This window comes from Necator americanus, chromosome V (assembly GCF_031761385.1).
Source record: "Necator americanus strain Aroian chromosome V, whole genome shotgun sequence".
NCBI lineage: Eukaryota > Metazoa > Nematoda > Chromadorea > Rhabditida > Ancylostomatidae > Necator > Necator americanus.
In genome coordinates, this window is record NC_087375.1 from 24,446,787 (window position 1) to 24,474,723 (window position 27,937).

The following is a 27,937-nucleotide window of genomic DNA, read 5'->3' on the forward strand; positions in this document are numbered from 1 at the left end:
CTGAAGGTGACCTGATATTAATTGTTTTGAATAGTTGCTTATTCTGTATGTCTCCTTATTCTTGATCTACCTGTGACGGATTGCCATATTTCCCCCGAAATACTCCAGGGTTTCAAAATTTATGAATTTTTAATCATTGTAAAGTAAAGGAGGATTAGCTGCTGTTATACTGTATACTTAAACGAGTGTCCCCTCTTTCGAATAAAAAAAGTTAAAATTAGTTCTGCCCTATATTCCTCGGAATTTCTATATCTTTGCTTGTTTTGCTGTCTTAAGCCACATTTCGATTTATTTTTGACTTTTCTGAGCTCTACCAGAACTGAGAATTTTACCTTTACGGGATCACTTCTTCGCCTTTTCCAAGTCTTAATAATTTTTCACATAAGCAGTTAATTCTTTCTCAATTTCTGGATATTAAAGATTTTGTATGTTTTCTTTCATTAGAGGGCCCATCTAATTTCGAGAAGTTCGTCTATCTTTTCTCAAACAGTTGGTCTGGGTCTGAGACCACCTTCACTCTGCAAATGTACTGTTTTGATCTCTAAAGTCACCATATGCTAGTAGTAAAAACTTTTCAGACTTTCTCTTTTGAAAAAAGCAGTTCCAGCTTCTCTGCGTCGCCCTGAGATAAGACCCATAAGATCGCCGCAAAGAACTACACTGTCATACTTAATATACGCAGCTTCCGCTACGATTACAACCTTGAGATCACCTCACACCACAAAATTCCAGTTGATGTGTCTGATTGTCTAAAACAATTTAGTAACTCCTGAATTAGGTCCTAGCCAGTGATGCAGCGTACGATTAGCGGTGGCTAAGCAGGGTCACCTATTTAGGCAGCAACGAAGGTGGATCCCTTTAGGATACGCATCATCGCTTGTTGATCGGGGCATGTTCGAAAATCCGGCGGGACCCTCTTCACACGCACCCCTATAAGAGTCAACACATATTTTTTGTGTGGTGTAGGAACATCTTACTCGCGAATAACATTAATAACAACAACATTTCCGACCTAACCTCGTACCTCTTTCCGCGGCAGGTGGTTTGCTGCTCCCTGACTTCGACGCTGTTTCGCCGGTATTTTTCTGATGATGGTGACACTGAAAATTTTGACCCTGCAGCGCTTTTTCATCATTTTGCGGGGCTGTTTTCTTGATGACATCAATCATTTCCGTCTGGATATTTTTCTCACACACACACAGATATCTTGATTATTTGTTGACAACATTTTATGCTTATGCATGTTTTCGTCTGCATTCGTGGTAGCGTCGTCAATTGTCGTCTCGCTGTTGATTGTCGTCGATTCAAATATCGAACCTCTCCTCGTTATTGCAGATGCCTCTATAAACATAAACATAAACATAAACAAAGAGAACCGAAAAAGCGATCAATAATGGACACCGACCAATGTCAAACTGTGTTGGTGCATTTGCCCAATCACAGCGTTGTTTACGACTTTTTCAGGTAATTCTAATTCCTCGTTCAGCCCTCCTTCTCCCTTATTTTATTTTATTTTCATTCCACTAAAAAGTGTTTCAATTTCAGAGAAGTGCATTTGTTCTACAAACCAATCCACACATATTTATCAATAATTATGTGTATATTTGGCACTGTAGCCAATTTCTGCAACATTGTTGTGTTGACGCGGTGAGTGACAGTGGCTCTTATTTCCGGCATGTTTTGTTTGTTTAGTGTCACTCTTGAAATCGCTGATCTATTCTCTTCCAGAAATTTTTAGTGTACTTTTTTCTAGTTCCCCATCTTTTTCAGGTTTATTTCCCAGATTCTCTAGCTCCAATTTTGGTCTTTCTAGTCCGTACAAATTTTACTGCGAGTTCTTCTTGACTGCAAAAAGAAATGTAACGTTTGGATATCATCAACTAAAATAGAATTAAACAATAGTCATGTGATAATGATAATGTTAACGATGAATTGAATTGAACCGAATTGGACGGTGAGAAAAAAACACAAATCCAGTGTCGTCATTAACTGTTCTTTGTGTTCCTTACCTGGTTTCGTGTAGAGTTATCGCGTACAGAGAGACTCAGAGGGCAGTGCACTTGAAGGCATCACTCCACGAATCGGAGGTGGTACGGATTTCAGGTGGAGTATTCGTATACGGCATAGTAGATTATGGGGAGAAGAGTGATTCCGTCCATTTCTTCCTAATTGCGTAAAAAATGGCTCGGAAGATACGGCTTCGGGCATTGTGGCGCACTTTTTTCTACAAGGAGTTCGACTGGAGCGCGCCAGCCTTGTGCGGCACCGCATCTTCCGGGCCGTTTTTTGCGACAATTAGGAAGAAACGGACGGAATCACCCTCCTCTCCGTAACCTACTATCCCTTATAAGAATATGTACTCCACCTGAAATTTGCACCACCTCAGATGCGTGGGGTGATGCCTTTAAAAATGAAGCGCTGAGCGTTGATCGTTTCCATTGGAGTGGGTTCGACTTCTGTTCAGAATCATAGAATTTCATGATCCCTTCTGTAGCTCGAGCTAATAATCGATGTATCAAGTCGATCTCCTTGTCTTCCCATGCAAGTCTGGAACCAATGCATGGATTCCGCGAAGATGAAACATTGCTTTGATTATGCTCGAACGGCTTCAAACCGATCGGACGCAATGAGCACGTCTTACCACTGCGCTGCATCACCCTCATCCCCTTCCGTTAAGTATTTCTCTTCCCAAAAACCAAATTGAAGTTGATACCTCACGCTTCGTTCACCTCACCTCACCAAACTTTCATATATCATAATTCTGGTCTTGCCCTTCAATCTTATGCTTATGTAGAAAAATTAATTTGTAAAGGATCAAGTCTATGCTTTCTTTAGGCGACAAATGCGTACGCCGGTGAACATGATCCTGACGGCAATGGCCTGTTGTGATACTGTAGTATTGTTCTCAAACCTCATCTACACTACACACTATTCGTTCGTCGCCTTCAAGCATTGCCATCCACGACATTGGAGTTATGGATGGGCTTTGTTTCTGATTGCTCACGCTCACTTATCACTTGTCGGGCATAGTTCGTCAGTATGGTTGTCAGGTTGGTTGTAAACAATCTTCAGTAGTGCCTTGTCTTATTTGATTTCTCGTTAATGTCGTATCGTTCTTGATCAGTTCCTTCCATTGAATAATGAAAGTTAGTTAATAATAATAAAGTTGGTTGGTTGTTTGATTGAAAAACATGTGTCTACTGGAGATTTCCAAAAAGAAAAAAAGTAGAAAAGGGCGTAGGAGGATGAAAGGCTGTGACTTCCTCTTAATAACGAAAGAACACTCGTGAAAGATTCGCATTCAAGAGAGCGGAATTCCTTTTCTCATGCTCCTGACGCTCATGACTTTTTCATTTTTGTTTTTCCTCCTTTTTTGTTGTTCTTCTAAAAACTAGGCCTGAAGCAGAGCTTAAAGTTTCAGTGAATATGTTTTCGAGATTATATGTGCGAGCTCGTTCAATAACAAAACTTCAATGAATCTAATCGGCGCAGAATTCTAGGTAATATTGCTATTAAGCTTCTTCAAAGAAATCCATAATGTGAGCGTAACTCATTTTTTCCTTCTTTTGCCGTTCTCGAGCAGTCACTGACATATTTTTATCGAGAGGGAGGTTGTTCTTCTATTCGGGAAAAAACTATAGTTTTTTTGAAGGCTAAGAGATGTGGAAGACGTCAGTCGTTTTGCTACATGTGTGAAGCTTCCACGTAGGTTGTGAAGGATAATTCCTAGCCAGGGTGCCCAGGGTGATTTGACTGAAGAAGTGCATTCCTGCGGTACTTTCTATTATCTGAGGAACCCATTAAAACACTAGAAGAACTGAAATTTTACGATAAAAATTATTTTGAAAAGAAAACACCCCCGTCTGTTCAATAGCATCTCCACCGAGGAAGCCACTATCATTATAAATTATAAAGCATTGATGCAGGAACCATTTTACATTCTTCATTCTTCATTTTTCTTGACATTCCCAGTTTGTTCCTACATAACAGAGTGTTTCGATCAGAAATCCAGTTACTCTCATTGTTCTGATCCTTGTCTGGTTCCATTAAGAGGTTCTTTGAAACCGCGCCTAAACCTGTATTCAGTGAGAAGAGAAGAAACTGATGCGCATTGAAGAGAAGAAGAGAAAATTCGGGAAATAACTGGAATGCACTTCCTTGGATTAGCATCATCTTTCTCGTTCCCATTTAATTATCCCAATCATTGGGTATATGAAACTTGGTTAGATATGTTTGTGTACTAAAACTGAAGAATAGTGTACAGTATAAGGAAAAGGGGGAAGGGGAAGAAAAGAAAAAAGGAAGAAAGAAAGAAAGAAAAGCAGCAAAGAATTAGCATTTTGTTTACTCTATTTATTTACGCTAATTACCCACCCACTTTGGACAATAGAAAGCCTTTTCTTAGATAAACAGCAATGACATTTTCTTTTATAGTCCCCACTGTGTCAGAAGTAGTACTTCGTCCACTAGATTTAAAATTGAAGCAATTCAAAAAAAAAAATTAAGATTGACACAGTCTGGGAACTTGTATGTGGTGGAAGAAAATGACATTTTCGAACAATTATTTCCTTTAACTCTCAAAATGTCCTACTTTGGCACTGTTGTTAAGGATGATTTTGTTACAGCACTGGAAGAGCCGAACGTTTAAAAATTGTAAACTTCGGGGCAATAGAACAATATAGTATTCGCATGAATTCACCCTACTATGTATGTGTACTGTCCTTCAATTAAATGAGACTTTTCTCCTTTTCTCCTAATCTTCCTTTTCTCATCAAGAATTTCCTACGTTAATTCGCTCGAATAAGAGGCAGCAGTCGGTAATTTTTTGAATGAGCCTTTGAAGGGGATGAAGCCAGACGAAGTTTGAGTAGGATCCGTGGAATTTTTGTCGGCAATAAAGATGTGGGCTATCTCCATAATTTTTCGTAAAATTATGGCATCCCTCATTTGGTGTAAGTGAACGGCAGTAAATCTCTGCTGGATTGTTCTTACAGCCAAAAAGTTAATGGCCTTCGCTCAAACTGCAGGGTGTTGACCGAAAATCGGAATCATACCTGGGGACGATGAGACTCAATTGATTTTCTTTAGATCCTTTGACAAAATACACAAACGACAAGTTCCGGCAGATTGTAGAAATGACTTTGATTTAACAAAAATTTGGTTGAATTGAGGCTTTTCCCGACTTTAGAACATAAAGTTTGTTTCGTATTACCAGGAAACATAAAATTATCACAGGATCGCTACCAAGCTACCGGGCTCTACCTAAGCCTAAGCCTAAGCCTAAGCTCCACTGTACCTCTATCAAATTTAGATAGGCCTATCTAAATAAGATGCACACTTTGATAGAAGTATAGTCGACTTTTTTCGAGATCAGCCCGATGAGCGTAAAATACCGATACTGGGGCACGGGAAAGAGAAGGCTACATTCGTGTTGGAGGGAAAAAAGTATCGCGGTGGGTGCGTCGCGCTCACCTACTTGAACACTTCAGCATCTTTTAGCGGGAAAGCTTGGAGAATTTGAGGGCAAAATTCTTCGAGTTGTTCTCCTCTTATATTTGGTGGATATATTTTATGGGTATATCTGTGGATGTATTTTACCTGTTCGTGGATATATTTTTGCTTTGTTTTCTACCTGAATGACAAAGCCATAGTTGAAATGTTTGTATTTCCAACCAGTTCGCTCCGATTTGTAAGAGAAGGTAGCAGATTCAAATGACCTGGACTCTCTTGGTGCTCGGAGGAGCTGCGGGCACTGGTTGCTGTAACCCGCAAACGACGGTCCGGATCTACAGGAGCTGGCACCAAGCACCTGATTGGCGGCATAACCCACTCGGACCCCTATGTCTACGTATCGAGGGTGCACTCCCTTATCCTTCCTTAAGGTGGAGGCTATCCTCCCATTTCTCACTTCCCTGCCCAACAACGCTCTTTAGAACATAGTAATTGTGGTAGATGGTTGATACTCAATGCATCAATTCTACAAAGCGGTTACATGGCTGTACAACAACAACGGATGTATGTGAGCAATACAAGTGATGACAGACTTAAGAAGATGGATGACGAGGTGCAGATGAAGCCTACGGCTCTAAGACGGATGTGTGGTGTCGCCGCTTCTCTCCTAGAGGGGGTCCAACAGTAGCTAAAGTGATTTAAAAGTACTTTTTCAATCACACGACATGACAAATTCAAACTCAAATTTAAGTTTGAATTCAAAAGCGAAAACGAGAACTTCGAGACCAGCCTGATGAATTTGCACAAACGGCTGCGATCGAAATGGGTGCTTATTCATCCATACAGACCAAACAGAGCAGGGAAGGCCTTGCCTCATATTCAACCGAGCCAGAGGTGCCACTGCGCGCAAGTGCATCATCTTCAGCTCGTTTTGACTCGACAATAACTAACTTTTTATTCGCACATATTTTCTGAACTCATACTGCATGTACATAGTTTATGGAAAATTCCTCAGAAATTTTTCGATCTTTTCAGTGATGCTCGCATTGATTCGATATATGACGTTACGGAGTCGTGGGAGCGCCGGTGGTATGCAGGTGATTATCAATTATTCTTTTCCTGGAATTATTTTGCGTTGTCGTTGTTACGTCGTTGATTACTTGATTATGCCGAGTTCTCTCTGGTCTGGTCCTCTACAGCACTCTTGAATCCAGACAACATCAATGTTACGAGAATTAAAGCAGAGTCACTTTTCTACAGTCACGACACATGTCTTGCTGATATAACTAGTAAAAAATATGTATGCATGATATGTAATATACAATAAAAATATGTGAGTACGAAAACATAAAATACATCATATTATGTAATCATTTCGATTTATTTGTTCCGTTCATTCATTTCGTTTTTTTTTTTTTCTTTATACATCATTGAGCTTTGAGAGTGAAACACATTTGAAGTTTCCCAAGAACTTTCGGCTTTTTTGTTTTTTCACATCCCAACTTTCATTCCCTACTTTCATTCACTGCTTTCTATCCCTAAAGGGAAGCAATACTGAAAAATCCTTTGAAATCCTCACCTTTAAATTAAAGTGAAGGGTGAAGCCTTAAAACATTCTATAGAGAACAACTGCACATGAATTGTATCTAGAAAAGCTGTTCATCCACGATAAATTACGGAAATCGCATTTCTGCATATCGCCTTTTTGAAATCAAGCAAAATTGAACGAAAGAAGTAGAAAAAAGAAAGTAAAGCTGATGTTTCTATGAGTGCACCTCATCAAAGTCGTAACAGTGCATCTAATAATCTTCGAGCAAAACTGTTCACTTTGTCATTTCATCAAAAAATCAGTAAAATGAGCAAGAACTTCGAATAGAACCTTCTTCTCTTTCTATATCTCCTACACTTCAGACTCAAATGCCAAAAATCATGTCTTTATTGGCTACAAATCCTCGAGAGCTGATGATACATGTGGCTATCGATCTTTGTAGCCATTTCAATTTAATTTTTTTTTACATTCTGAAAGTGAATCAGATAATTTCCTTAACTTAGTCAACAACAGAATTTCGCCTCTAACTTTCACCGAATCAACGACGTCGGGAATTGGAAGTCGTCGGCTCGGAATCGTATAATAATCATGAAAGTTTCATTTCCGCAGAGTGCACTAATATCCTGTTATTTTGAATCTTTCTGCGATAGTGTTCTATGATGCCGCATAGAACTTTCACATTGCCCTTCGTCACCATCTTTTTCTATGTTATGCGACAGTCACTCTTAGATATTTATTGCGAAAACGAACCTCTCAAATTGAGGGCAGGGCGAGTGGGCGAAATAGGAAGGCGTGTGTCGAAAACAGGGACCAAAGTTCTTTCAAGTATCACTCTTATCATTGAGATACCATTATAAAATGAATAATTTATTAGCATTAAGCACGTGATCTCCATTATTAAACCTACGCTGTAATGACTAGTATTAAACTCGGAGAAGATGTTGAATAGTTTGGGTCATCTCAAATGTTAGCTGTAGGGATGTCCATAACACTGACCAATACTGATAGTGTATCACTAATTTGAGTTCAAGACATTTTGTTAGTCAGCATCAGTTTTTCAGGGAGTTCGAAGGTAACAAAGACCCTGATTAGTGCATTCCAAAAACATTCGGGACTCTTTGGCATGTAGGAACGATAGTTGGGAAAAGCTAAAAGTTGATTTGTGAGTGCTCATAAGTATTTGAGGTTACGTCTTATCATTTTGTGGATTATGAGAATCTAGGAAGTAGAAACGATGGCTGACAACTATTACAGCTTTCCGCATATGTAGTTCTCAAAATGTTTCTGATCGCCCGGTACCCACACTTCAGAGTTGCACTCATTTGAACCAGATCGTTTCTCTTGCATTTTTTTTCTGTGAACAAAGTGTTATTTCATTCTAAATTAATGTCTTGCTACTCTGATTTTTTTTCGCGAGAAGTACCATTTTGCTGAGTTCCAATGTTTTATATATCGGTTAGAGGTCCGCTGTAGCCAGTCACACGGTCGAGGGTTCGAAACTGCCCTAGTGCAAACCAAGCCTTTCATCCCTCCGGGGTCGATAAATTGGTACCAGACTTGTCTGGGAGGATAAAAACACTGACTTGACACATCGGCTGGCCCCCGCAAGTCATTGTATAGGCCAACACGCGTTCCAAAACCTCAACGATCACGAATTCCAGTGAAACGCTTTGGCATCCCATGTGGATTGATACGCCAATGACTTTATCCTTTATCCTTTTAATGTTTTATTCCTTCCCTCCCTCCGAAAGTTCGTAAATTTCCTTGGAGAATGTTGTTGTTTATTTTGTCAGGCCAGAGTGTGGCATCGTTCACTGTTTAGTTCATCCATACTATGTTTACAACTCAGGACTAAAGAGAACGAAAAAAAGAAGTAGAAAGGGAGGGACAGGGAGCACTTTGCAATTGATGAAGCTGCAAATTTCTCATCAAGCGTCAAGTGCAATCAGAAAGAAGAATCATATCTCAGCTTTCTGCAACGATCGGATGCTCTTTTGCGAAATTTGCGTGCGCAAGTGAACAATCCCTTTCTTGTTCATTTGTTTTTGTTCACATCAAAATGGATCTGAAAGTTAATTCCATTCCCTTTAACAGATTGTATTATTCGACAGCGCTCTTAACTTCAAGAACCCATCTCAATAAGACTAGGGAGGGGTAAATCGAAAAAACTAGCAATTTACAATGAATGTATGGATGTGTGGAGACATCCTTGCTCTACACAAAAGACATAGGTGGAGTTAGCTCGGTGCTTGTTTTTCTTGTTTATTGGTGGCGTACTTTTGGGTATGTTTAAGTTAATACAAAATCTTATAGACGATAAAATACTAGGGTGCTCAGAAATCCGTCCTAATATAAATAAGCACCCCTCAGTCCCCGAAGGTAGAGAATTTTTTTTTCAAAAAGTTTTCAATAGTTACAAGATTTGTCAAAAGTTGTTAAAAGTTCTATTCCTAACCTTATTCCTGTTAGTAAATTTTTCCTCAATTCTCTCAATTCAATTTTTTTGTAACCTTTCAATAATATTTCTTAGTAAAATTTCTTCACGGAAATATATCACTATGAATTCAGATCGTGATTACTTCCTGACCGTCGCTTATTTCAGATCGGTCTCAAGCACTCGTATTTTGCAATTGGAGCAACAATTTGTTTTGTAGCGATTGTGAACGCACCGAATTTTCTCACCTACAAAATACTCGAGATTAGGTAAACGTCATCTTTTTTTTCTCTGTTGAACTTTTTGCCAGCAGTTTTCCCCTCAACTGAGAATCTCTGCCATTTTTTTCGCGCAAGCCTATAAATCGCAATGGTTTTAGGCTTAATGACACGTGCGTCATTAGGGATCCGGACCTACTTGGAGCAGCCGCTTACCTTCCAGGAATCGCGGAAATCGCACTTGCAAAACATTGCCTAGTAAGTGGAGCATTAAACGAACCACCCACCAAAAAACAAATGAGAATTACTCAGTTTTTCTCTCATTTTTTTATTCTGAATCTTAAATTTCATAAATTTTAGGTCTTCCGACTAGTCTTCTGGATTTCGGGTCTTGTGTTCAAAGTAATACCTTGTTGTCTCCTATCATTATTCGTTTGGTTGCTGCTTGGGATTTTGAAAGAGGTTGGTTTTGTGTTGTTTCATTCGCTTTCAATGGTTTTGTCACATTTTTCATTTTTCTTTCGGAGGAATTAGAAGAAATCCTATATCTCCAAGAATTCTTCTAAACTCTTCTCTTTATAATTCGCAGAAGACAAATTGAGTTCAAGACATGCAGGATGAATATCTCCGAAAATATTTTTGGGCAGATATCAGAAAATATTAATTTTTTGGCTGTATTTGAGGAAAGAACAAAATGTCAGAAAAGAAAAGAGTCCCTGCTTCTACACGAAGAGGTAAAGAAAATGTGAGAAGTTAAACGAAAGACCAGAAAACAGCTTAGAAAAAATCCTGTTGGAGAAGTACATCTTGGTAAATTTATTTAGTTTCGTTGCTACCTGAGGAATAGAGAGAAACTGTGTATTTGTGAATAGCACTGAGGGGTTTGCTATGTAAACGAAAATACCAAAAATATGACGGAGGTATTTGCCTCTATCACGCAACCCTTCTTTAATTCTTAGGAATTTTCGTATTCTTAATTTTATGTATTTTTTGCTGTCTTTTTACGTCAACCAACAACGAATATATTAATTAATCAATATTAATCCATATTTTATCTCTACAACTTTTATAAATTCAGGTAAAAGCAAATCGACAACGGCTACTTAAAAATTCTCGTCAAAGTGTGTGTACAGCAAGTGTTCCATCACATAATGGAAAAGTTACGCTAGTGACGAGTGATCACCACAAGCGAAGCTCTAGTATACGGTAATAGTTGTTTCTATTTGATAATTATTTATTTGTTTGTTTTAACAAAGAATAATTTTACTTTTTGTCGTCATTGATTGATTGATTTCGTCTCAGAGCAAGAATGATATAACTATTTCTTGTAACAAAAAAAATGTAACGTATTCCCTACCTAATAGATAGAGCTCCAAAGTTTTTACTGTTTCCCTTCCCGGATTATATCTGTTTTAGAGCGCCAGGACGAGGAGAGCGTACGGATCGTACGACGAATATGTTGCTGGCTATAGTTTTCGTGATGTTATTTACAGAAATGCCACAGGGGATTATGGCCCTTCTTTCAGGTAAGATACATGCCGCTTACAGTTAAATTTGGTGCCCATATTTTATTGATTAACGATTGATTACAGGTATGATCTCGCAGGAGTTTCGGCGTCATGTCTACAATAATCTTGGAGATTTGCTCGATCTGTTTTCGTTGTGCGAGGCGTGTATGTCTTTTATCATCTACTGTTCCATGAGCGGACAATTCAGAAACGTTAGTTTATAACTGTTTAAGGAGCTTATTTATGAATTTTGAGAAATTTAACGATTGACACAAGAAAACCCTTACCAATAGGTACTTTTAAGTGTGCATAAGTAACAATACATAGCCTAAACCAACGCAACTATCCTCCCGAACACCTGCAGTGACAGACCCTCTGCTCAATAATAATTTTTGTTCTTGTTCGCAGAGAATGTAGGTGCACCTATTTTTATTAATATATTACATTATTTCGACCTTTCATTAGTAAGTACGCTTCAAGACGTACACACATAATCCTCAATAGTGTCAGCAAAGTTACGCGTCCTCCTCGCGAAGGAAAGAAAGGCACCAGAGACGCCCTAAGCTCTCAGCCGATACACCTCCTCTCAAAAAATGAGAAAAATTAAAAACAGCTGACTAGTATTAAAATTGCACGACCAAGCACCATCCCACATCCATTCTAGAAGACTAAGATTCAATATCGAAATTAAGACCTCTAGGTGTTAATTTCACTGAAAATAAAAAGTAAAAAATTAAAATTAAAAATTAAAAATTGAAATTAAATTTAAAAAAATTAAAAATACCTCACGAAACTTATATTCTGCTAGAATGAATCAAGTATTGAAAATCCCCAGAAACTCCACCTTTAATCTGAAACGGTGGCATGCAACGTTAGGCTATGCTCATCTTCTGTTCGACTGTAAAACCGCTAAACTAGCTTCATTGAATCAACTATTAACGGTTGCCTTCGCAAATGGAACTGAAAAGGAAATCATGGAAACGAAAGAAAAATTTGGTGCTTATTTCTGTTGTTATTGTAGTAGACAGGTCCAAACTTTGAATGCTTTCGTACACTTTGCAATGGCTTTTTCTCCTGGATACATCGACTGATAATGATTCGGAGAAGTTAATAACGTAGCTTCCCATCTACCTTTTTCGCTTTATGAATTCTAACACAGCTAATATATGAGAAGTAACAAAATATGTACGTAGCAAAATTCGGATTTGGAAGAGGATTGTGTTGTACTTGCGAAATTTTCCCCTCTTCTCTTTTTAGGAATTCCGACGTGTCTTCATCCCGAATTCTCTAAACTGCTCCCAACGGTCGACTTCGGTGCGACGACCATCCGATACATACACGAAAATGTCATACCTGCAACCAACGGAAATGTATGGAAATGGGTCATCATATTCAGATTTAGATAGAGCGAGCCACGCCAAGGTCGGTAAGCTTTACATGTATTTTTAGGTAATTCACTTCTCCTTAAGAACAGTACTATCTATATCTATGTCCATAAGAATTTTCGAGTTTTAGAGAGTTACATAGATGCACATAAGTAAAAGGTATTCATTGTTCTGTTCTCCAGTGAATTATTTTACGCCAAACTGAAAGAATGAACTTTGTCCTTGTATAATCGCCCATCGCAGTACCCGGTTCTCTGACGAAATCACAACCTGCAGAGCCGGCCAAGCTGTTACTCTGCCGGCGCTGCGTCAGACCGGTTTCAGGCGTGCAGCCGCAGATGTGGAAGAAAATAAGGAAACTATCTAGGATCGTACTGTAGTCGGGTACTATACATAACGGTATACGGCTCAGCGCAGTTGCGTAAGCGGTTGCGCTTGAAGTGGGGGGGAGTGTAGTGAGTAGGATCGAGGGGGACCATCGCGAACTGCAGGTGCTTGCACGGGTCCCTCCCGATCCGAACCGCTTCGAGCGCACCCGCTGAGGCAACTACGTTGAGCTTCATGTCGTCTTGATCCAAACTTGGTCTAGACTAGAATCGTATAGCGCAGATATGGGTGTCTTATTATGGGAGCAAATAAAGAGAGAGATTGACTCTTATTTTCAGACGGTACCTGAGAAGAGCTCAAGTCGTCCAGAGATATCACGTGTGACACCTTCACCGGGCTACACGTCATCGACGCCGGACGAGCATGGCGTAGAAGATGATGAACGAAGTCGACTTATCACCATAAAGAACGCTATTGTCAACGGGAGCATCAGAGAGCAGCAGTTTAAAAATATTTAGGAAGGTTATGAGAATGGGTCCTAGGGTTTCAAAATAGTTTGCGGCCGCAAGGGCTTCGCGTTCCTGTGGTGCTGGTTTTGAGTCGAAGTCAAAAAATTTGTAGGAGCTTAAAAATGCGAGGATCTCGCGCCTGCCAAATTCTGGTAGCCCTCTTAGGTGCATGCCGGTCGGAGTTATAAAATTTCTGGACGACGTCCACCTCCAAATTCTATCGTTTGTCTATAGAATTTCAAAGACACGAAACTGCTGCAGTTTTAAAGAAATTCATTGAGTCATTTTTCCAAGTCATATTTTGTTAATCTCAGGACCAATCTTATTCTTGTTTAGGTTTTCTTCATTGCATTTGTCAATTTGATTGTTTATTTGCTGTTTTGTGTATATTGCCATGTTCCGGGTTGATCGATATTCATCGGATGAGACTTCTTCGAGATTGTTATTTGTCTGATTTAGTGCCAATCAATACAGATCGTTGCTCTTTTCTATCTTTGTCAGTTTTCAATGCTTTCTCAACACATTGATGATCTGACGATCAAGCAGTTTTTGACGTATCCCCCGCGTGAGACGGAGCGTTTTTTTTTCCCGCGCCAATTGGCCGACTAAATCGTCGGACAATTTTTCGGAGGATAAATAACAGAACAGAGTGAATATTTGACAACGCCTCGTAAAATATTTTTTATACCAACGCTATAGGATATTGTCCCAGGCGACCAGAAAAAATATCGTAGGGCGTTGTCTCACATTGTTGTCAACGTGTTAATAGATGTAGTCCAATCCAAAATTCTCTATCTGAGCGCTACATTCAACGGCGGTCCTCCAGAGTTATTGTGAACCGTTGCGGGGTGGGACCCTCACATAGCTTTAGACGTGGACCCGAATTGGGACCCAGCGGAGTGCACTGCAGTCACTTGCGGGCAGTTGGAGATCGCTTCAGTCACAACCGCTTACATCGCACTGCACCACGAGTCAGGTCTTTTTCGTCGAACTCAGGGGTGTCAACGATCATGCGATTCGTTCGGAGCACCCCCACTTTCAAACCAATTTCATAGTTGTTTAGTCAATGTAGCACAGTATATACACGTTAAAATCACCCAGTATCCCAATTTCCCTTCATTTAGGTCGACCCCACGTTTTTCTTGATTTAGTGGGCGCTTGCGCAGGTCTAGCGATTGCGGCGCCATCCATAATAAAAGATCCGTGAATGCTTTGATCTTCTCATTGGTTTCAAAACATTTACTACTATGTTCTGCACTTTGATGGGTATTTCCTAAGCTCAAGGCATGTGAAGCTGTATTCCTTGAACGAAATTTGAATAAATCGGTCATTGATTCTTATTGTCATACAACTCGATAAGATACATGTACATCTAATGAGTTTACATTCATTTGAAAGCAACCAATTACAATAAAGGTAATACAATATCCAATACCTTTTTCTATGCATCGTTTCTTGTTTGCAAAAATACAGGCAGAAAAAGCAGAAAGCGCGTGCGAAGCAACCAACGGATCGACCGTAATAGAATCCATACAAAAAAAAACACCTATAAATGAATGAAACGTCACCTACAACGCGTAGATCACACCTCAAATATCAAGGTGCAAAAATATAAATAAAATTTAAAAAAAAGAGAGAAGAAAAGGGAAGTGTCAGAAAGTAAGTCGAATAAGTGAGGCGGCAAAGACGGCAGCACGCGGGTTTAGACGAAAATCACCGTAAGGCTAGGAATAGCGCTCCTAAGTGGAATTCGAGTCAACGAGGGAGCGTTCGAGGAATGTCAAGAGATCGTCGAGGATCGTCAGAAATGCAGGAATTCTTTGGGAGGGCAAAGAAAGGAAGCATCATCTTGAAGGCATCGTCCAACACGGTCTACGCGCTTCGTTTTTGGTCCTGCGGTGCGCTAATGGTGACAGAGCGCTTGATTTGACCTGCTAGACTACGAGCTGGAGACATCGAGCAGTCTCTTGACGGTACGTTCGATGCGAATTCACCTGGAAACACAATTATGCACAGACCTCAATGTCGACATATCCATCTTTCATAATAGATTTATGTTTTATTACTTAACAATATATTCATTTATTTATTTATTCATATATACTCCCATAGTGCACCGAAGGAAAGAAGAAGAGAAGAAAACATATTTGATTGAGTTGGAATGTTTTGTAAAGAACCGGGAAATAATTCATATTTTGTATTATATAAAAAATGTCCAACTCATTGATGACAGAAACAAGAAATACGTTTTTGGGATAAGCGTAATAGTGTGAACCCTTTGATCTCTAAACTTCACTTTTTTTCGACCTCAGCACTTAGCACAGCAAACCGTATTAACACAGGGGTCAATGATCCCATCTTCATTCGCGTTGTTTTGTTTTTCTATTCGTAATTAAAGACAAAATTGCAGGCCCGAAAAGTTGTAATTAGCACCTTGAAAAGTGACGGTCTAACCCTAATTTATAATTAATATTCCTTGAATGAACTTGATAAAACTTAACACCATAAATTTACAGAATTTTTCGTGCAATATCTTCGTTCCCATTTGTTATAATATCTATAGGTTACATTTTTTTTTCTGAGCAACTGCTACGTCATTTTATTTCAGACAGACATTATGGACCTTCATTTCTTAGCAAATAATCCTTCCATGTCATGTTACATGAGAATGGAAGGCAAAAAAATGTCCCACTAGTCCATATAATCGTCTCAAAGGATGAGAATGAAAACGAAAATTCTCGAATGTGGGTCCTGACGTTTTCGAATACATATTTTAAAAAATCTTCCAAATAAGATGCTTGCCGATCTAAGATTTGTTTAAAAGATGCTACCACCTTTTTCAAAAGAACGAGAAATACAGGCAGATTTTTGCTCTGTGCCCTCTTCCTCCTAGGAAGTTCTTTATGTAAGCAGCAAGTAATGATGGCACATCTCTAAAATTCTTAACTGCAAGGCTACATACATAGATTGAAAAGAAAGAAATTTTGTGCACCACTTCTGAGCGTTTTCCTCCGGCGTACTGAGCAGATTTCAAGTGACAATAATCACAGCAAACAAATATAAATGAACGTAAAATCGGAATGGAAAATAATTAACCCAAATAAATCGAAATTTTTCGGAAGGTCAACTTGATGTTTTTTTACAATGCACTGTTGAATGTGAATATGATCAATTGAATGTGAATTTCTTTTGAAGCAAACGAGAAAGAGCAGGTTTCAATAGGTTTTGATCGGAATCATTTCCGTCCGCAATTTTCTTATAACTTTTTGAATTCCGCTACAGTTCCATATTTTCACAAAAGTCCTCTTAACAGTTTGAAACGTCAGACTCGAAGAAAGTCTGTTGAATGACCATCATGGAACAAAGTTGGTAAACGTCCTACGTAGTGCAATTTGCCAACCTGACTATGGATTTCGATTTTGTGTTTGCCTCGGATGAATTCCATTTTCGTATAAGAAATAAAAGTGCAGATTTTTGTGTGTTTGTCATTTCTGGGAAGTGACTGAAATCCAATGACCACAAATTCAAAAAGAGATCAATTAAAAAAACATGTTATTATTTCTACATTCGATTAGAAAAACAACACTTTAACGCATTGCTTCTTATTTTTTTGAAAGATTACGAGTTAGGTTTCAAAACCTTCAATAAAACTTCATCGGCTAATTTCACATATTTTTGAAGAACGTTTTTATACCATTCCAGCTCGATTTTTCCCCATCGTTCATTTTTAAAGGATATGCACGTATCAACACAGAAATATGTACCTGGAGCATTTGAGTTCCCACTTGGTCGATAGAAACATACGACAGCAACGCTGTTCTTTGCGGTATTCCAAGCGCGAGCTGCTCCGAGCTCCGTCGTGTCCCTCCACACCATTTGTGAGAAACGCTGGCACTCTTAACAGGTGCAAACTCTCGCGAAACTCTAATGTTGGAATCACGGAAAAAGCTGCCTTCACCAAGAAATTACAAAGCAGAAGGAAGAAAAAATACTTGAATTCCATCGTGGTCGATCGAAGTCAAACTGTTCAACTTCCGATTCCCAGCTGGCCACAACTTCTGCTCCAGTCGGAAGATGAGATTGTTCGTTGGCTTCGGTTAGCAGAATGTTTTCACCAATTCCTTAAAATGTAGTTCTTTTGACTTCGTACATAAATTACAAGCAGCGCTATCGTAGTATGCAGATAAGGAGTGTTCAAGCATAATTCAATAAAATTGATTTTTACCATTTTCAACCACCTCATACCAATTTTAAGTTTTTAAACGGAGTAATACGATCCGCATCTTTTTGATGAGATTGGGAAGATGTGACACATTTCAAGAATCACTTGAACTCTTGAAGACAACCCCAGATTTTTCTGCTTATTCAAGTTCGACAATACATAGAGCATCAGTTTTTTATGCACGAACCTGGTAATTCTGGATACAGCATTCTTCCTCTGTCGGACAGCTTGACAGCCCATGCATGCGCCATGTCAGCTAATTCGGCCGACCATACCAACGGCGCAATACCATACCTATGAACGTAAACTTTTCAAAGAAACCCTCAACTATTTTTTTTTGTCCGGCTCACAAATGCGCATCGACCGCACAAACTAAACGTCTAATTTTACATGAGATTTTTCGAGATGATTCATAAATAAATTGTTTTTGCAAGTTTGACTAAATTATGCAACCGCATCTTCCAGAGGACATCAAGGTTTTTCCTATATGTATACTTCTTCACATGTCTGAACACTTCACTGCAGAATTTTCGAAGAGCCTGCTCTGGAAATCATTCACAAAAGATTTCATGTTTTTTCTTCAAGTTTGTTCGAGTTTCTCAAGAACCTTTATTCCCTTTAAATGAAACATTTTTCATCGTGTTTATTTTTACCAGTTGTTTTATCAACATACTTGACAGTTATTTACTTCCTGTTTAATCCAAAAACGACAAAGTTATTCCGAAAAGAACAAAGAAAAAACGCGATATCTCCCTTCCATTGCTTTGCTCTAGTGCTTAGGGGAGGTGTCAAAGCAATTGAATGAGCAGGAAATACTTGTACTATTCTCGGATCCTGCATATGAAATAGCAGATCAAAAAAGGTGCAATCATTTAATTTGATTTTGATTGGATTTTGCCATCAAGATCACGGAATTTCTTTTATATGTACATAGTTAAAATTGAGCAAATATGTAGCTGAATGCAGGAAAACAACATCAAAAAATTCGGAAGAAAACAAAAATTTTTGGTTTTTTAAATAAAAAAAAAGACATCAAATCAGATAAATAGTCAGAATCAAATAAAATCAAGTGCTTTAAAAGACCGAGCAAACTCAAGGGCCGATCTTTGACTATTTAACCTCAGAAAAAAGACAAAGTCCCAAGAAAAGAGTCTTTAAACTTCATTTAAATTTAAAAAGACCTGAATTTCTGAGCGACCGACGTGTACGTACAACCCTTAGCGTCAAAATCATTCCATACTTCAGAAAAAAACGATAAAAAACTAAGTATAAAAAGACGTGACATGCGACTTCATAGAGAGAAACACAAACCTTTGTCGTAATTCGTTGTGAGCATCAAGACAACCCCGTTGAAAATTGACTTCACCTGCAAAGATACCACTACTTTGAAATTTGTACGATCGGTCAAGCATTTGCTGTCAGCAACGAGAGGTTAAACATGATGCACATAACAAAATGTGGTCTGTTTTAACAAAATTTACAAACTGTTGTCATTTCACGAAACAAATGCTAAAAGCTATCATTCATATCTTAATTATGGAATAACCACGTGCGATTCAAATTCTTTGTCTCAGAAACAATGGTAACTGAGCGAGAAAATTTTCATAACTGTGTACAGAAGGACGCAGGATGAGGATCTTTTTTATTCTGAATAGCCGTTTCAACCCCTTTCCCTCTACTGCCCTATTTTTGCCTTTTTACTTTAAAAATTTCGGTAAAAGAGACAATGTGAAAGAACTCACTGAGCGCTGTGTATTTGCTTTTCTTGATCATGTATTTCACATCAGTGATCGTCTGCATCATGTGTCTATCCAACTCGGAATCAAAGTTCTTAATCCGTTCCTCACCGTGCGAGGAGCATACCGCTTCCCAATCATCCGAAGAAGAAGCGACATGACTGGAAAAAAATCTGTTATATTTGAAATCATGCAACGCAAAAAAAAACAGTCCTCTTTCTTGTTTTTGTAACGATTAGTTTTTTTAAAAGGTGCACTCAATTATATTGATTGCTCCGTAGTTTTTTGTACACTTAATTTATCGTTGCCTGCCACAGTATTACTGCACAAAAATGTTTTATTGGTTTTGCGCGCTCCATCTAAATCCATTCATCTTGGTTTCATGGATTTTATGAGGGTAATAACGGAATAGAAATCTTCCTCTTATGAACCACAAATCACGGAAAAAGATGACATCGGCGAAGCGCTCTTCCCTGCTTATGGCAATAAGCAGTTGCTTGAATCGTGCAAAATTCCACTAAGCTCCTTTCTGTCGCTTCATTTTTTTAAAGTTTCCCGTCAAAATTGTCAAAATTTTCTACCATTTCACAAAGCATCACTTATACGGTTTACAGAGTTTTCTCTATCAAATATTCCTCAGATTTTCTATTTATAATTATATTATTAGTGATATATTAATTATAAATAGTAATTTATAAATGAGTTATCTAGAATGAAGAAATTTCCTTAGTGTCAAGCTGAAAAAGAAGATCTCCGACACGCTATTTCGTCTGACTTGGAAACTGTAAGAGAAGAAACAGGAGAAGAAAGATCCCCCACCATCCAGCATACTTGGAGGATTTTGTCTTATTGGATCTCTTTCTCACCTTCATTCTCGAACAGTTCTCATGGAACTTCCTTCAAAACTGTTCCTCTCCAGGATTTTGATTAAATTAAACGTGATGAATCTTTTGTGTCAAAAGCAATAGGTTTTTTAAGAGCAAAAATTCAATTGCGAATAATGGAGGAATGTATGAGTGCAACAGATTAATTGTATTGTTGGCAACAAATGCCAACAGCGAGTGTTTTGAAGATTGAAAATATTAGAAAAGCATACACTAGTTTAAGACAAAAAATAATAGCAGTAAACAAAGTACTCAACAAGTCAATATCTTAGTAGGAAAAACTCGAAGCGAAGAAATCCACTTGCGGTTATCCAAACCACAGAAGTATCCCCTGGGTTCGTCCCGTTACGGGTAAAGGAAAAATATTTGCAAACAAAAATAAAAGTATACACGCTAACAACGCAGTAAAATTTGAGTGAAGGAAACGGTCAAACCTTCTTTGAACGGACATAGCAATGCCCACGAGGGTGTATAAGTGACGCCTCAATGAAGATAGGCCCCCGAGCGCCGTTTCACATCAAACGTCGTTACAAATCGAGTTGACGTTGGGAAAAACTTACGACTTGCCATAAACTCGGACTACTCCAAGCAAGCTCTAAGAAGCAGCGAATACCATCATACAAAGTTCTTCATTGTTACTGCTTAAGCACTTATTCCTCGGATTTCCATTTTCCTTATGACCTTGTGTTCTCATTTTCTCTACAGTGACGCATTTTTGCACAAAAAAAGCGTCATTTTTGGAATCTCCTCAACCAACAGCAGTAGCGGCAAGCTTTTAGAAACAAAGCCAGCGCCACCTCTGACATTCAGAAGAAATAAGAAGATCTGAAGAAATGAGGGGAAAAAAGTAATGTGGACAGAAAGGCTATTTTAAAGTGGAATCCTCGCCGGTCTAGTGTTGAGAAAAGCTCGGATTACCCAGTACTACTTTTTGAGGAAAAAAAACGACGCGATGTTGATTTCTAGACACCCGTTCTCCTACGTTCATACAATTTCAGGAATACAAACAAAATTACCGTTTATTTTTGGATTTGCGCAATTATATACAGGAAACATTTCTGTTCAGAGTAAGCGCGGACTAGAACTGCTGGACACAAAGCATTTCGTGTAAAATTCTTCATTTTCTTCTTCCAGCGCAAGTATCCCTTTTCTCTAATAAATTGGTGGAATTTGTTTGTCTACACTTTGCTCGAAAATAAAAAACGTTTAAAACCTAATAATCCACTATAGGATGAGTGAATTCTTGAATTTCAAGACCTACAATTTTATAAACAATTACTCTGAAAGCGTTATCTTGGGAAATTTGCTCATTTTACCTGCTGCTCTAACGTTTTTGTTTGTAATTGTCTCTTGTTTACAACATTAAGTAGAAATAATTGTGCAATTCATTTTGCTTATGGGGAAAATTTTGTCAAATCGATTTGTGCCCGCATATAATATGGTTGTTTTCAAGTGGTCAGGTAGCTACAGATGGTCACAGTAGAGCCCATGTTGGGGCTTAGTTGACCATATACAAAGATATTGAAAGCCTCTCTTTTTTAGAGAGCTTTTTATTTTTTCATACTGATCCCACGGATTTCCTTCCTTAGAGCAGGCAGAGTGCCACTATGTAGAAGTACTTAATCTTCGAAGAAAACGTTCGATGTTGTTCCTCAATCTTTTCCCTCTTTATTTTCCAGAATTTTTCTTTGAGATATTAAGAACTCTATATTTCTTTTGAGTATCGTGCGACATAATCCAATAATGTGATTTTTGCAAAGATATCATGAATTCATGAGAACTTCAAAAAAAAAACTGTTTGGCCACACTAAAAAGCAACGACTTGTGCTGTACGTGCAATGACTGTGAAGGGAGCTACTCGAAAACAATCCGCAACTGTTCTTTATTTTAAAAAAACACAATTTCTTCATCCATCATTTACACCGTCATTTTATAACATCACTTCACTTTTTGACTGGATCATTTCCACTTTTTTAAACTTTTCCCAAAGAGAACAGACAAGTACACTCCGCATAGAACATTCGAAAACCGGGCGAATGTTGTTTCTTCTTTTCCGCATCATCAGATGATCAGAGTAATTTCTCATCAAGAGAAGAAATTGAGACTTGACAGAAATGCTTAGAAAAATCGAGTGTTGGCCAGGCAAAAGTGAGAAATGAGACGGGAATAGAGAAAAGCTAAGACCTTGCACTTTCTGAACAATGCGTCGCAAACGACGTGCCTGACGTGCTGCCTGGACAAAATAAAAGGTTTTTCTAGGCACAGAATTTCCACGAAGCTACGGAACAAATATCGGCGGCGTATCGTAGAAAGTTACAGAGTAAATTCATAAACAGATGAGGCTACACATCATTTCAAAATTAGCTTTTTTTTGCTAGACTCGAGCAATTTTGCTGAGGTCTTCGAAAGGTGTGGAAAAAGATCGGAGAGAGTTTGCAACATAAAGGAGGCACTTATCTAATTTGCCGAAGAGAATACGTCAACTTGAAGCGCTTCTGTCACCGAACGTTTTGAATTGCGGTATGCCCATTATTAGCAGCAGCATTTCCAGAAATTTCTCTGCATAGATGATAGCCTCCAAGTTGATGAATACGGTAGCAAGTAGGCAAAACACACGAAAGACAAGGATTGCAATAATCGAAGAGAATCGATGAAAACTTCACAGTTTGTTGCGGAAGAGCTTCGTATTAATCACGTTTAAAAGAGATTGGCGCGTAGAAAACAGGTAGCAAAATCAGGAGGAGCGGGTACTGCGAAGTATAAACGAGAACAAAAAAGGCGCGAAACTCTCTTTTCTTCTTTTCCTTTGGCAGGGATTTCCTAGCAGAAACTTCCGTAATCTGCTAGGAAGTCCCTGCCAAAGGAAAAGATTTTCCCAGAATTTCTGAGTTTTTAAGGCAGATTTTCACTGAAAGAATTCCATTGATCAAACTTCCCATAACACACGTTTTCCCAAATCTTCTACCAAATTAGCGAAATAAAAATGAAAAATTTGCTTCCGCAAAGGTCCAGAAGCATTGGAAACAACCGTCTTCAGGAAGGTCACAAGAACATCAACTAAGTCATAATACCAGAAGACTTCCTCCTTAGGTTTATCACTTTCAGTGTGTTCCTTTCGGAATCCTGCTTAGACGTCAATGATGTCAAGATTTTGTGATGCATCAGCATACAGTACAACACCGCTACTAACTTGTGTCCCAAAATCCGTCGCAAACCGTCGGAATTCTTGGAAGTGGTCAAAATTAAATTTTGAAAGTACCATTCGAAAGTAAATGAGCTGCTGATTTCAAATACATTTCGAGAATTTACTTTTGACAAATGTGTGGCCTGAAAACGGGCAAAGTTTCCTCAAGCCCCGTTAATTACTTTCACACCTCCGCAATCCTTCCATTGACATATCCCGCGGATTCATCTCCATGGAAGGAAGGGGTGTTCATAGGATTTCCGCTTATTTCTCGAAATTGGACAAAATGTTCATTACATCCGTAATCAGGAGGTTATTTAGAGCATTTTGGTACCCCACATCATATGTTTGTCCGAAATTTCCATTCTCTTCAGAAATTCACGAAAGTGCTCCATCGAAGATTAATAAAACGATATGCTTTCCAAGCTGTGAAAAATCTCCTCGAAAATTTATTAGCAAACAACTTGTACTTGACAATAGTTTATATTGTAAGTTTCTAGCTTCGAAAATGTCTAGTTTTTTTCCGGTGCCAAACTTACTCTATTTCGTTATTTGGTCCAATTTTTGAACAGCTGTCAACGGCTTAGGTACTTGCTTAGAACTCTCCTTCCTTTACGAGGAGAGAAGTAGGCGCTAACATTGGATGAGAGCTAGACATGGTTTTCGAGTGACCAAATTGAGGAAATTTTCGTCTGTTTTCACAAAACAGAAATTTTTGCAGCCTCTATGAATTTTTTCAGTACCACAAATACCCAGTTCTTCTCACAAAAAGACGCTCTTTCGAATGATGTTGAATCCACTTTTATTTACAAACTTCAAAATTTCAACACTGAGTCCACCCTCTTATAGGGCAGGAGATATTCTATAGCTGGAATGGTTATCGCGACCCAGGCACGGTCTGTCAGGCATCTCACACCTTCGATAGGTGACTCCTCTGGCGATTCGGCGTCACAGAGAGACAATAATGTTTGAACATAAATGAACGGTGACGAGAATTCTACACAGTTCTTATTTGTAAAAACAGCAGTGATAATTTGAAACAGCTAGGAAGGAAAATGACTGACGAAACTAGGAGAATGGAAATTTCGGACAAACATATGATGTGAGGTACCAAAATGCTCTAAATAACCTCTTGATTACGGATGTAATAACAATAACATAACATGTAATAACATTTTTCCCAATTTCGAGAAATAAGCGGAAATCCTATGAACATTCCTTCCTTCCATGAAGATGTATCCGCGGGATATGCCAGTGGAAGGATTGCGGAGGTGTGAAAGTAATTAGCGGGGCTTGAGAAAACTTTGCCCGTTTTCAGGCCACACATTTGTCAAAAGTAAATTCTCGAAGCATATTTGAAATCAGCAGCTCATTTACTTTCGAATGGTGCTTTCAAAATTTAATTTTGACCACTTCCAAGAATTCCGACGGTTTGCGACGGATTTTGGGACACAAGTTAGTAGCGGTGTTGCACATTCGTAATGGTTAGCCGAAATGGCTTCAAAATAGGCCAATTCATTACCAGCTCAGTTGGCTGTCAATTTTGCACATGAAAAGAATCATACCTCAGAATCCCCTCTGTGTAAAAATTCGGCTAACATCTGGAATACATCAGAGAAAAGTCCACAGATGCTGATGACTCAACACATGATCGATATCGATGATACAGAATCGACAAAATATTGTCATTTCTCATATCATCTTCGCGTTTCCTTCTGACACAGTCAAAACATGACTTGCCGTTCAAAATCTATTATATTGCATTTTTAGTATCAACCACATGTTCGGCTTTGGGAGTCCTATTTGTATTCAAAAACAGCGCTGAAAAAGCAGCTGAAGCAGCTCAAGAAACTGACGATGTTGGGGTCTCCATGTACGAACATAGAGTTCGGAAGATAGATTATGAATGTGACTTGTTAAATCCCCCTCCCCCCCCCCCCCAATCCCCAAAAAACGGCGTCTGTTCCTATGAGGTACGTGAAAACGACCCTCGTACACGCGCACGAGCAAACACGAGCGAGTGTTCCTGCATTAAAGGCATCACGCCACGAATCTGGGGTGGTGCGGGTTTCAGGTGGGTTATGCCTATACGGGGTCGTAGAAAAAGGGGAGGAGAATGATTCCGTCCATTTCTTCGTAACTGCCGTAAAAAACGGCTCGGAAGATGCGGCTCCGAGCGTCCCGGGGCGCCATTTTCTGCAATGAGTTCTGTTAGAGCGTGCCAACCTTCGGCATGCGCCGGGTTCCGGGCCCTTTTACGGCAATTAGGAAGAAATGGACGGAATCACACTCCTCCCCATAATCTACGACCCCGTATTGGCATAACCCACCTGAAACCCGCATCAGCCGAGGTTCGTAGGGTAATGACAATAATGGCTACCTTTAATGAGGTCACCTCAGTAGCCTATTCAATTCAAACCAATGAAAAAGCAGCCGAGGAAACCGGAGCGTGTGCAAGGGTGACGTGTTCCCAGGTACCTCGTAGGAACAAATGTCTCCCACTCCGTTTTTCAGGACGATTAGGGGGAAACGAGCGGGCCCGCGCTCGTATTCCTAATCTACATCTCGAACCCTAAGTTCTCCATCAGGTTTACACACTACGTCAATTTCGTGGTTTTAATATCAGAGACTTATTAAACGAGGAACTGTCAGTTAATTTTGTGTGCTATAACTAAATACGTGACTGAGTCAGGAGAAGATAGTTTTATGCAATATTTCCACTTAATCTCCTTTTCCATGATCATGAAAACGCGTGGGCGAAAGGTCACAAACAGTTTTCGTTATGGCTCCAATGATGCACTTCTTCAGCAAAAATATAAGCAGATGGTCCACTTTAAAAGAGAAGTGAAACATTGTTTCATATATTTGTATATGTTACATAGGTGAGCGAGCGATACTATCCATGTACCGCAATCCAGATTACCGTACCAAAAGGTTAACTTGATCCACAGGTGTTTTGCCAGTTCCTTTTAAGAAGCTGCTCTCCTTCTTTTTGAAAAGCATCAACTGCACTTTTCAGTCGTATGAGTGGAACTTTTTTGCGTAATCGAAGCGAAGAGTATAATTCGCAAACAGCCAAACGCATCCAGAGACGCATTTACGAGCACGACCTCAACTATACAGGAAATATGTGTCACTTTTAGCAAAAAATAGCAGTAAGTCCGTTCCTGAACCGGCCACCGTCACGGGACAAGTGCAAGGTTGCTCCTGTTTTACGGCATTAATGCATAATCATTAGCTTGATGCAGAAGGTAATGAAATAACGTCGGGGAAAAAAATTAGGAAAACGTTTTCAAACCCTTCAAAACATTATTTGTAGGGCGACAGCTATGAAAGGATGTATTTCTGAGCTTCTTTGTCCTCATTTCTCCTCGTTCCTTCCAGCGACTGAGAATCCTGGGCCTATCGTAGAAGAATTGATCCTATTTTCTTTACTTGTTTTTTTAACCTTAAAATGCTTGACATACCGTCATTTTCTCTGCGAGACAACGACGGTACCAACTGTATTAGAAACAGCGCCAACAGCCCGTCAAGTGCCCATTTTCCCGCGAAAGGGGGGGGGGGGGGAGGGGAGGGGTAAATACCTGCTCTTATGTGGCATGTCGTTAGGTACCTCGTAGGAAAATTCGGTCCACGAGGCGATTTCCCACGAAGTGATCAGATCAGCTTGGAAGAACTGAGCGCGGTGGCACTCATGCTCGTGAATCACAATTAACATTATTTATTCGAGATAAATTTCAACATGATCAATTTTGTGGTTTGTTGCCTTTAAGAGCAAAATTGGAAATGAACCCTACTTTCCTCAAGAATTATTAGTTGAAGATGGCATTATGATTACTTTAATACATTCTTCCTTGAAAATTCTAGAAAACTCACTTAACAATGTTAGTAGATTTCGACTGAGGGATTTCCACTGGCGCACTACCGTTCACATTCGCCTCCGTCTTCTCCACAATTTCCGATTTGGATTTTCGAAGTTTTTTACGACCAAAAAACTTCTTCATCCCTGCAAGAATTCGTGATTTAAATCACCCCAAACAACGGAAAATTACTTTGGTTAATGAACTGATTCACGATTCAGAGAGCTTGCAAAGAATTACGAGAGAGAAAGTAGAGCAACACAGAACACTAGCGTAACAAATGACTACAGCGAACATTTGCAGAAGAGGCCGAAATGTAATGAGGACAGCGGAACGAACGCTGCAAATCCGCGAATTTCTGAAGAAGAGTGGCTGTAAAGAATCGATAAACGTAGGATTTATTCAAAAGCATACGAAAGTGGCACGTAGTTGGTGTAAAGCGAAGAAAGGCGGCGAATCGCCAAGAATTTATGAAGCACATCATCAAAAACACCTCTTCACAGTGACTAGACGGCGATAACAACCACCTGACGCTTTCGCAGTTGTGATGACAGCGATCACCTGTGAGTGAATTGTGATCCAGTAAAAAGATGAAAAAAGAGGAGAAAACTGCAAGAGATTTTCATCAGGCATATGGATTTAGGTAGGAGTTGGAAGTGAATTTCAAACA

At 39.1% G+C, this 27,937-nt stretch overlaps 2 protein-coding genes across 4 annotated transcripts; one reads left to right on the forward strand and one right to left on the reverse strand.

Moving 5' to 3' along the window:
• Positions 1 to 1,237: 1,237 nt before the first annotated feature.
• RB195_015039 (uncharacterized protein) lies at positions 1,238 to 13,390 on the forward strand (the record flags this gene model as incomplete). 3 transcript variants are annotated; one of them, XM_064205560.1, is made up of 13 exons in its annotated part: positions 1,394 to 1,464; positions 1,546 to 1,647; positions 2,836 to 3,050; positions 6,487 to 6,548; positions 9,603 to 9,703; positions 9,814 to 9,910; positions 10,013 to 10,114; positions 10,731 to 10,858; positions 11,069 to 11,178; positions 11,245 to 11,372; positions 12,418 to 12,474; positions 12,563 to 12,586; positions 13,211 to 13,390. In XM_064205560.1, the coding sequence occupies 13 exons, from the start codon at positions 1,394 to 1,396 to the stop codon at positions 13,388 to 13,390; spliced, it is 1,377 nt and encodes a 458-aa protein (XP_064061441.1). The 3 variants fall into 3 exon arrangements, with proteins under 3 accessions (XP_064061439.1, XP_064061441.1, XP_064061440.1); XM_064205558.1 differs by having other exon boundaries at positions 1,238 to 1,464; positions 12,418 to 12,582; XM_064205559.1 differs by having other exon boundaries at positions 12,418 to 12,582.
• Positions 13,391 to 15,253: 1,863 nt separating this feature from the next.
• Positions 15,254 to 27,411, reverse strand: RB195_015040 (uncharacterized protein; the record flags this gene model as incomplete). Its single annotated transcript, XM_064205561.1, has 7 exons — positions 15,254 to 15,375; positions 17,146 to 17,277; positions 17,374 to 17,502; positions 17,791 to 17,897; positions 18,915 to 18,969; positions 19,346 to 19,500; positions 27,284 to 27,411. The coding sequence occupies 7 exons, from the start codon at positions 27,409 to 27,411 to the stop codon at positions 15,254 to 15,256; spliced, it is 828 nt and encodes a 275-aa protein (XP_064061442.1).
• Positions 27,412 to 27,937: the final 526 nt, after the last annotated feature.